General features: G+C 48.7%; 1 protein-coding gene across 5 annotated transcripts in view; it reads left to right on the forward strand.

The window, feature by feature from the left end:
- Positions 1 to 10844, forward strand: part of ADCK1 (aarF domain containing kinase 1) — an 83052-nt gene extending 72208 nt beyond the window's left edge. For all 5 annotated transcript variants that reach the window (XM_074585390.1, XM_074585391.1, XM_074585387.1 and 2 more), the window contains 4 exons: positions 3925 to 4074; positions 4323 to 4520; positions 8204 to 8397; positions 9862 to 10844. In XM_074585390.1, coding sequence (XP_074441491.1) covers positions 3925 to 4074; positions 4323 to 4520; positions 8204 to 8397; positions 9862 to 10033 — 714 coding nt within the window. In that variant the 3' untranslated portion in view covers positions 10034 to 10844. The remainder of the gene's footprint in view (positions 1 to 3924; positions 4075 to 4322; positions 4521 to 8203; positions 8398 to 9861) is intronic.
- The last annotated feature ends 342 nt before the right edge of the window (positions 10845 to 11186 follow it).

Below are 11186 nucleotides of genomic sequence, written 5' to 3' on the forward strand. Positions count from 1 at the left end.
TTTGGTGAAGAGTTACTCCAAGTCTGGCTGTTACACGCGTATGTGTCACTCCATTGTTTTTGCCCAGGCTGCTGACTCTCCATTTTGTTGTCTGCAATCTGATTATTCCTCAGCTACGGTTTTTTTTCAAACTGAAAGCATTGGGCTGAAAATGTGCGGTTTGCCTGACACAGTGTCATGGTCATGTCACATAATGTGGCAATAGCTATTTGCATTGACTGGTGAGGCCACAGGCTCACTTGGTGGCTGCAGTCTTCATGTTCTCCTGCAGCACAGACAGACAAATTGAACTTGTTTTGGGCAATAACACACCTTCTGGCAATAAGCAAGGACATGCCTCTGGCCAAAGCCAGAGGCTGGTGCCATCGTGACGTACAAAGCTCAGCTCTGCTGGCTCACATAGGTTTTTTTTCTTATGTGTTACGCCTAAATTATGCCATTCTTGATTACACCGCCTTCTGCCTCGTCGTATTTCTTGTAGCACGTCCAGTGCTACAAGTGCTTCTGCTTCCTTGATATTCAAACTTTCTAACGTTGGTAGACTGCCCCTCCTCTGCCATTCCTTAACCAACTTTGGAATCTTCAGCTATTTTAATCTTTTTCCCAAGTAAATTCCTCCTGCATCCTGCTCATTTATTTGCTTTCTCTGAACTCACTCTGTGTTGTCTGCACCTCTCTGTTAATGAGGTCTCTGGAAGTGAATGCAGGATTCCAAGGGTGATGATTATTTTTTTACGGTGTGCAGCAGAACAGTGCTGGGGGACCCTGGTAATGATAAGGACCCTGTTTTGTTGGATGATAAACAGGGAGAGGAATGATGACCTCTCCATGTCATAACAAAATGCCTGTGTGTTTACTTTGGTCTTTGCTTCCGTAAATCACTGCAACCTTTTGTCTAATTTGCGATGCACCTTCACCCCAAGGTCTTAAACAGCCTAAATGCATGTTGAATTCCTCCCTTCTCCTGAGTAGAGGTTTTCAAGCGTTTGTTTTCTCATTTCACCTAACTGCATTCTTCCGAAGTGAATTCTGTATATGTTACTTATCCAATGGCCTTCTCAATAAGGGTGGAATAAAGGCCCATAGCGATGGGGCACAGTACTGCAGAATTAATATGTATAAAGGCTTCATGGTTTTTTCCTAAATTTTTTCTCTAGAAACATGAACTCCTTTTGTCTGAATTATAATGATAGGTCGCTATTCACATATTACGCTGTAAGCCCTAGAAATATCACCTTCCTTTTTTGTTTAGAATTCAACAGTATTGGTGCTTTCTATCTTAATGTAATTTTTATCCTATTTTAGAGGTATGTCAACAGACAAACATATGTGAAATACTTTAGTGTGTAGCACAGCTCCCTCTCTTACACTGGGTATTTTTTTTTCCAAAAGTAAAGACTATTTATACGCTTATATCATAAATTCCTGTAACATATCTTCCATATGCTAACTAAATTATACAGAATGCATTCCTCTTTCTTAGAGAAGCCATAAAGTCTAGTTTCAATGAATTAACTACTGCAGGTACTGAAGGTTGCACGCTGGGGAAGAGGTAAATATAAGTACAGTGGGGAGGGGAGAGAGGATGAGGATCTTGCAGTGAAGATTGTCTTGTACCTATGACCCAGCCTGTGGGTCTGAACAGGGCTTTGATGCCTGTTTTCGAGGGAAGATGAATCCTGAGCTTCTTTTATGTTGCATCACGGGCTTCAAAAGGCTGTGACCACAAATCTGTTTAGTAACATGTCTGCTGACGCTGACTCAGGAGGGGAGACCTTCCCTGCACCAGCCATACCATAAGGTGCTGCTATGAGGGTGGTGTGGATAACTGGGTGAGAGGTGTTTTTGTAGGATCCTAGGATATTTGAGGTTGGAAGAGACCTTGGGAGGTCGCCTGTGAAACCTCATGCTGGGGCAGGGTCAGCTATGAGGTCAGACCGGCTTACTCAGAGTGTTATCCAGTCAGGTCTTTAAAACCTCCAAGGATGGAGTTTGCACAACCTCTCTGGGCAACTTTCTTAACTGCTTGACTTTCCCAACCTATGCCATTACCGCAGCACAGAAGGAGAATCTGCTGTCTTTGGAGCAGCCCATACTCCAGTGCCCCAAATTAATAGCTTTCTAGGCTTTAGCCCTGACCAACCAACAGGTTTTCAGAACTGCCAGCCCTTGTCTGGGCTTGTGTTTAATGGGTACGAGGCATCATGTTGTGCCCCAGATTGTCCCTAAATCCTCATCTTCAGTAATTCTGTGCGCTTCCAGGTTGCTGGAGGGCAAAGAGCTGAGGCAGAGAGGCCAAAATGCGGTTCACTCAGTGTGTGCACAGGTGTCATGGTTGATGCTATGATCAGTTATGATCTCCAACTCCATTTGTCTTGGTGTGCAGGTCCCTGGGAGGCTGCGTGAATGAGTGACTAGCTTAAAACAGACTATCTGGCATGTCCTTGGACTGTCAGCAAGTACTACTCAGCTCTTCTCGGAGGTCACAGCACCTGGTACTTTGGTCCTATCCAATTTTAAAGCTTGTTGATCTAGGAGACCTGTAAGGTCCTAGGAGACCTAGGACTTCATTGATCTCTGCTGGTGATCCAGAAGGGAAACAATATTTCCCTCAGTTGGTACTTACAATAACACCAGTGTGGCATTAGGGGAGCTGCACTACAGGAGACCGCAGGGCTGTGCTGTACCACCTGTGTGGATGATTCTGCATGAGGGCAGCATTATCCATGATTCAGCAGTGGCTCCAGATCCCACTTGAGGGACACAGGGTTGTTCCACCTGGTCCTACAGCTGTCCCTGTTGGGTGTGCTGCAGGAAGGATTCCCGTTCTTTGCCCTCATTTGTAGTTACTTGGGCTCTATTCCTAACAATGTTCTTCTCAGAGATATCTGCATTTCAGAGATGGGTATAGCAAGCCCTTCCCTGGCTGTCTGGTTTTCTGCAGGACAAGCTGTTGTTAGTGTCTCCGTTACCCCTTCTACCACCTCTGCTTATGGGGACGGCTGCCTCTTTGCTGCTTATACTGCGTGTCTGGGAACATGCTTGGAATCATTTATAATGATTTTCTTTTAATTGCTTGTTCAGCACTCCGCTGTGGAGCACCATGCTTCTCTCTGATGGCAGGGAGGGCCAGCAGTGGGATGTCAGGGTGAGGCTGCTGTGTTAGTGCATGGCAAGGGATTGATTCTGGGCCCTGGGGATGTTTGCTTGCTCCTAGGAGGTTTTTAACTTTAATAACATCTCTTGGTGAGAAGGAGCACTGGCATGGAGGGACACAGCAGCGACAGGATGATTTAAACAGCCTTTCTGTGCTGCTTCATCTTCACAGAAATTGCAAATCAGATTAGCATGGGTCTGAGGAAAGGAAGGGGAAAAGTGGGGGACAGTGTGATGGAGGGATGGGAGAGGGAACCCATGTTCGTTCTGGTAAGCAGATGGACAGGCTGAGTCTCCTCCCACCCCTTCTTCGCTGGGTCCTGCTGCCATTCATGGACGGAAACACCTGAGTCTTCCTCCAAGAGATCTCTCACCCACCCCAACAGCTCTTTCCATGCCTTCCCTGTGAATGCCTGTCTACCCCTGTCTGCTTTCCTCCTTATTACCAGAAACTCTATTCCTGCCCACAGGTATTTTCTCTTTTTTTATGCCACGCAGGTGTCCTTAAATAACCCCTGACCCCACGAGCACCTTCATGGTGCCCCCTGCATGGATCCTTCCCTGAATGCCATGGGTCACCCCATGGTAGATGCCAGCAGCCACCCTGTGCATTTGTCAGTGCGAGGAGCTGCAAGAGCTCTGCACAGGGACATCGGCACATACCAGACCCTTGCTCCCTGCAGTATTGGCACAGGGGCGCTGCCTCCCCTCCCCAGCAGGCACACTGCTGTGGGTGGCAGTGTGTGGCCATTTTCTCTCTCCTCACAGATCTCTCGCAACCTGGGGAAGCTCTACAGCGAAATGATCTTTGTGAATGGCTTTGTGCACTGTGACCCGCACCCGGGCAACGTGCTAGTGAAGAAATGCCCAGCCTCTGGCAAGGCCCACATTATCCTCCTGGACCATGGGCTCTACCAGGTATGTAGCTGTGGGGGGCTTCCAGGGCCTTGTGAAGCTGCCTGTGGGCATCAGGCTGAAAAACCACACCCAGCTGCAGCCTTGCCTCCCATAGCCCATATGAATACATCTTTCCTATTACTCCCATAACCCTCCAAGGATATTTCCTGTCTCTGAAATGGGGGATAGGGCACAGCTAGTGGGGCAAGGCTTGCTCCCTCAGTTCCCTGTCCTCCATGGACTTCTGTGGGCCATGTCTCCTTCCCAAGGTGCTGAGTGAGTCATTCCGCATGGACTACTGCCGCCTTTGGCAGGCCCTCATCAAGGCAGATATGAAGAGAGTGCAGAAGTACAGCCGGCGGCTTGGGGCAGGAGATTTGTACCCTCTCTTCGCCTGCATGCTGACCGCCAGATCCTGGGAGTCCGTCAACAGGGGCATTGACAGGTCACCAGTCTCAGCCAGTGAGGTAGGTCCTATGTGCCCTTCCTTCTCCTCGAGTACCTTTCTTTGTTGTAACCACTTGCACCAACTGATACCACAGCAATGCTGGGCAACCCCTGGCAGCTCTGTAGCAAATTCTGCACTGATAGCTGAGCTAGAAAAAGCCAGGACTCCTTCTGCAATGTGTTCTATAGTGGCTGAACTTAATTTCCCAGTTTCACTTGTCATGGGCTGCTTAAATTTTGTATAATATTTTAATGGCTAAGTGTTCACCAGTTCTGGCAGGGGAAACATTTGTAGATCAGCCTTTTCCTAAAAAAGTGTTGAATGCAGCTGTGCAGGAAACCATCAAGGAGGATAGGTTAAGGTAGAAGAGACATAAAGGCATAGTGGGAAGACATGAGAAGGATAATGCATTATCACTATTCATGTAAATGACTATCAGCACTGATACAAACTCCTAAAAACCCTTGGAAATTACCTCCCAATCAGAAACCCTATTAAGTTGGAGTCAAGGTTGCTTAACTGTGGATCCTGTCAACTCAATCACTACAAATCTAGGAAATTGCCACTTACATTCTCCACCCTTTCCTATCCACACATGCTGGGATCCTTCTCACGCCTCCTTGCACTCCTGACACGCACACACTGCCTTAAGAATAGTGGCAGCCCCTGCCTACTACACTGTTGTTGGAAATGAGCATACAGTGATATATTCAGCCAATGGACTAGTGTCTGTAGGTAGAAACATGTTGTATCCTACGGTTTGTTTTTATCTGCACACATTTGTAGTAGAGAGGATGAAATTCACTTGAGTAGCGTTATAATATTGTCCTGCAAAATTCTCTTATGGAAATTCCTTCAGGTTGGTGTTTCATTTTCATGGATGTGGCAGAGTTTGCTGCACTAGCTTGCCATTGTCCATAGCAATGAGTCAGATACCTTGGGTAATGGACCCCCCCGCCCCATAATTCGATTGCTTCCTACCTGAGTTAATTTTCTGCATATCAGAAATTATATAGTGACTATCTAGCAGATCTGGGCTTGATCTGGTGAGTTTTGAAGCTGGTAGCTCCAGAAAAAAATTCAGAGGCACCAAAGCGAATCAACGCAGAGCTGGCTCCAATACTACAAGGCCAGTGTTGAATCTGAGCTAATAAGCAACGTTTATCCTAAAATGGCTTGTGAAGGTTATGCCAGAGGTGTAACTGCAGCCACGCAGTGCCTTGTGTGGGCTAATGAACTTTGTCATTGAGTTGAATTGCATGTACAGAGCCAGCTCTGTTGTCTTTGCCTACATGACACAACTGATGCTGGAACTGGATAATCCTGCAGCACATAATGGGGAGCTGAGCAGATTTGCTGTGGCATTAGGAAATGAGCTGCTGCTTGCCCTTAGTTTAGAGGTGAATTTGAAAGATTGTATCAGCAGCAAGAGCCAAGCCCTGGGTAGGCAGGTTCCGCCAGCACAGAGCGCCAGAGAGGGTGTATGGACAGGAGAGGAGCCTGTGAGACAAGGAAGCATCCCTCCTGAAACAAAATCTTACCTGTAGTGCTGTGTCCAGTCTGGGGCGCTGCATCTCAGTAAAGGTTTGATGAAACTGGGGTGAGTCCAGTAAGGAAGCTACAAGGACTACTGGTCAAGTAGATGTAACCCATGAGGTAAGTCTGAGCAAGTTAGGGCAGAAAAAGTCCAGAAAAGCGCGGGTTGGGAAGCATTGTAGTAGTGGTTTTCAAATCTGTTAAAGACTGCTGCAAACAGGTCAAGAAGTAATGGGTTTAAATTCAGCTAAGGAGTTTGGGGTTAAACGTGAGAAAAGCCAGATCTAAGAGCAAGGCCAGTGAAATGCTGTTGCAGATGGTCTGGGGAGGCTTTGAGTCACATCTCTGGAGAGTTTTAGGAGCAAGCTAGGCAAACGTGTGAGGATCGCCATAGGTGTAGTTGTTCCTGCCTTAAGCCAAGGCCAGGCAGCTGACTGCTCAGGGTGGCTGGTAGCCTCATCGCATCTGATTTTATGATTGTGTTTTGCTGCATCCTGCAGCAGCCTCAGCGACTGCAGCCAAGGGGTTTTTCTCAGGTCCTTTGGCATAGCTCATTTCTTTCTCTGTGCACAGGCTTCGCCCTTGACAGAAAATGACAGTTCTGATGACAGATCATGTGGTTGTTTTGTGATGTGGACAAGCAGCTGGAGCTAAAAATAAAAAGAAAAGAAATGGAAAAGAAAACCTATGTGTGGAAAATAAAGTAGGCTGTGCAGTGATGCTGGCTAGGATAAGGGATAAGAGATAATAATGGAAGAATTTTCTGCCAACAAATAATGAAACAAAACATTTAACATTTAGGAGAGCTTAGTGTCTTCTTGCTGAAGCTTTGTGCATTTGGGCAGTGATGGAGGCAGGAGGACACACAGATTTATTTGTCAGCAGCAAAGCAACCATGGTGGTGTGTGAGCTGTATATATCTCTGACCACCACAGCCTGCACACTTGATTTGTGCAGGTCTGTTCCTTCATAATAAGTCTGAAGTTCACAGAGTGAGTGTGAGATCCCATTTTGTGAAATATAGGCCATCTGTCCCTCATTCCAGAGGAGAGAAGGTTTTATAGCTGTCCTTTCCCTTCCCCACAAAGGAGCCTCCCTCCTGTAAGAAGTCATTTACTGCCCTCTGCATGTGTCCTGCTGGATTCTGGAGATTTCAGATGTTCCAGGGACTTCTGTTTGGATTTGCTGATTCATGTCATGGCCTCTGTAGGAAGGGGTAGGGACATGGTATGCATATGGGATCAGCTCCACACCACACTGTGCTACATTTACTGGGATGGTGGGGGATCTCTCAGGTCTTAAAAGAGACAGAAGAGTGGAGGCTGTCTGTCTTGCAGGCTATGGTAGCTCATGTTTGGAGGGAAGCCCATCTTAAGTGGCCCAGGCTATAGCCCATCAGTTATCACTGTTATCTTACTGCGGGCAGTGTATTTATTGGAAGCTCGGGAACCAAGGAACATGAAGGATCACCCTGTGTCTTCCTTGGTCTTACACTCTTCCTTAAGTGTCTGCTACTGGCTGCTGCCAGGCAGGATGTGCGTATAGATAGACCCTTAATCCGACAGATGACAGTTTTTGATCTTTTGGGTTAGTGTGACGCTTAACTACATAATGCTTTGTCACCTCTGCTGAGTTGTGTTGAGGACAGAGGACTAAAATGGGCCTTGGAAACAGCTTCATCAGTATAGCATAAAGCCATCAGCTGCATGGGACAGCAAGCCAAGGAGCAGCCTGGTTGTCCTTGTAGGATCCTTCCACCATGTAGGATGCCTCCAGCTTTGGGGCTGGAGAGGTGAGACTCAGAAGGCTGCAGGGGCAGTAATGAGACATGGCTGCTGTGGGCTGCCTGCGACCAAGAACTGAGATAGTAGCAAGTGCCCTGTTCTCCTGAGAGGCCATTAATCCTGCCAGCGAGGGAACAGGGCCTTATCTCACTGAGGGCCAGGTGGGCTATGGCAAGAGTGATCTTTGACTGTGCTGTGAATGCTTGGGACAGCCAGGTGTCTGCAGGAAAGCAGGACAAAGAGTTCTTTAACTTCTGGCCTAGAGTCATGGTCCGGAAAACACCATCTCCTCCTGCCAAATCTCAGCTGCATCTGGACCTGGGTTTCCCATGCACTCTCAGCTTCTCTTTCCTTTCTCCCTGACATGACCCGCTGCCCACAGGACGTGGAAATCCGTTCCAACGCCGCTGCTTACCTACCCCAGATCACCCAGCTCCTCAACAACGTCCCCCGCCAGATGCTGCTGCTGCTGAAGACCAATGACTTGTTAAGGGGGATTGAGTCAGCCCTGCACACACGGGCCAGTGCCAGCTCCTTCCTCAACATGTCTCGCTGCTGCATCAGAGCTGTTTCCACGTGAGTGTCTTCTCCAAGCACCAGAGGCCAGACATGGAGCAGCAGGGGCTATCTGTCCCTGGGGGCCAGGACCCGGGGTGGAGGGTAACCTGGGGCCAGGAGGCTAGCCAGGTCCCAGTTCCACAGTATCTGAGCAAGGCAAGCAGGGAAGACCCTGAGATGGTGGCCAGGTCCAATCAAAAGTCCATATCATAGTGCAACATCATGGTGACAGGGTGGGTCCAAGGTCAAACCAGAAAGTCAATCTGTAGATCAGGTCCAGTGTTTGTCAGGTAGGTCCATGGTGACAAGACAAGGCTGAGGTCAAGCCAAGAGGTCAGTATGTCAGTTGAGGTCCAGGTCAAGGGGCTTCATAGCAGGGCATGAGCGGGGGACCTTTACCTCTCCAGTCTAGCTCACGCAGGGACTGATGGTGCAGGCCTGAGATTAATTGTACCTCCTGGGCCTAAGAGCAGAAGTCTGGGGGAGGTCCCAGGCTAGTCAGTGCTGTTAAGGCTTATTAGAGCCCCCACGCAGGGCACTGGCAAGGCCTAACTTGACCTTTTGACTTCTTACTCTTAGCTGTGGACCTCTCCCCCAGATTAGCACATCTGCTGGTCCTACCCTTGCTCGGTTACACGTCTCAGCCTCTGTCTGTGCTGTTCTTATGCCCATCAGCCTCTTCAGAGGACAGGTCTGCCACTCTGAGGCTGGAGATGGGGATGGAGTTGGAGGCCCTTAGGGTAAGAGTTTAGGGTTTGGCCCCTCCAGAGGAGGAGAAGGGGCTTTCTGACCATTACAGGCATCACCACTGGGAAGTACTTGTGGGTAGGAAAGATCTGTAAGTTCACTGCTGCCAGTTTCTGCAGCCTGATTGAGGGGCTAGGGCTGACTGTGAAGATCAGGCTGATGTTTAAAAGCCAGGAACAGGAGTCATGCAAGTGATTTCCATCTATAAGTCTTATGAGTCAATGCACTTCTGCCTCAGATTCCTCCTCCTTGCAGAAGAAATAACAGTTATATCTCTGGCTGATGAGGGACCCATGAAACCCCGTTAACCTCTGCTACAAAAGAAAGGTGAATTACTTTTCCTGGAATCAGCATGTCAGGATTGCTGGACTCTGATGAGTGTGCTACCAAGAAAGGCTATCGGGGTGCACACCTATCCCTATCAGCTGAAGTGAAGCTGGGCATAGAAGCAGAGGATGCCATAGCCAGGGTCACTATGCACAGTGGGGAGAGAACTGGGCTCACAAGGGAGCAGGCTGTCTCTTCTTCCAGATTCATGCTAGGAAAGCAGTCCCCAGCTCCACAGGAATGTTACTTGGAGAAAATCCCTGCTGCCAGGGGTCCCCACTGCTGGTAATTCTCCAGATGTGGGATGTTCCCCTCCTCTGGGGGAGGGTCAGTTGTACTGAAGACAGGCCTCCTTCCCGCCAGGCTGCATCCTGCTGGATCTTAACGTGCCTGTTTCTCTCATTCTAGGTACCAGAGGAGCAAGAGTCACTCGCTTTGCAGGAAGGCCCAGATCTCACTCGCAGAAGCCCTGAGCCTGTGGCAGATCAACTTGTATGAACTCTTCCTGTGGCTGAAGGGGTCCCGGATGGGGAGCTGGGTCATTGCTCTCCTGAGCCGGATGCACCATTCCACGTACTGACACGAACTGGTGGGAGAGGCCCAGGAGCTCCCTCCCTTCCTTCTGCTCTCCACGGCACATTCTGACTCCTGTGGGCTATTTTTGGGTCTTGTTCCATGTTACATGCTGCACTGTCCTTCCCTGTTACAGCATTAGCTTTCTATGTGGCGCTGAGAGGTGGAGTCGGTACCGGAGCTCTGCCGTTTCATGGTTTAGGAAAAGGAGGTGTGGGATACCATGTGTCAGGAAGGACAGGGTACTTTCTCCATCTGGGCAGTGGAGATTCCACTCAGATTCCAGTGGGATAACACAGGAAGCAAAAGCCTCTCTTTGGCTCTTTCTTAATCTTACAGAATTTAAGAGAATCCCAACCCTGCCTAGAATGTCCCAAAGCATTTCTCAGACCCCCAGAGAGAGGTGGTAAGTCCCTTTAAAATCCAATAGGGTTTATATTAGTTTTTGAAATCTCCTTAGTCTGATTTCTGTTCAGGTGTTCAGAGAGTTTCTCAGAGGAGTGAGACCTTGTGGAGAGCTGGCACTAGGACTTCCTCTCCCAGCACCAGGGAAAGGGGCCCTAATGGTGAGAGCGGTGGACTGGGAGTCGGGCTTTTTGAGGTTCATCTCCAGTCCTGTCAGCAAGTGCCTCTTTGTTTTTGGACTTTTCCTGGCCTGTTTCCTTGCAGGTGAAATGGGGGAAGGAGACAATGGTCTTGCCTCTTTTCTGAAATTCAGGGAAGGCAGGAGGAATGACAACTCAGGGCTCTGAAACTGCTGGTAATGTATGTGTACTGTACAGTACTGCCACACAGCAAAATAAATGTGTTGTATCAAAGACCTTTGGGAGAGGGATGCCTGGCTGTGTACTCAGGATGACGATTTTGCCTCTAACCTCAGTCCTGTTTCCATTTCTCCACTGAGTGAGTGATGCCAGACAGCGCTGTTAGGTCATTGCGAGCCAAATGCAATGGCTTCTTGGTCTTTCCTCTTCCCAAGAGGTTTCTTCCACATCAGGGTCCTCTGGTGCTGCATCAGATGTGTGTTGGGATGGGATGGATGACCGGGCGTCATTCTGCTGGGAGGACACACCACTCCTTGCCACCCAGATCCGCGCTGAGCCTGCCTCCTCCCTGCCTGTGGGATTGCGCTGCAGCACATCTGTGAGACATCACCATCC

The sequence above is a fragment of the Larus michahellis genome, chromosome 4, assembly GCF_964199755.1.
Source record: "Larus michahellis chromosome 4, bLarMic1.1, whole genome shotgun sequence".
Taxonomy (NCBI): domain Eukaryota; kingdom Metazoa; phylum Chordata; class Aves; order Charadriiformes; family Laridae; genus Larus; species Larus michahellis.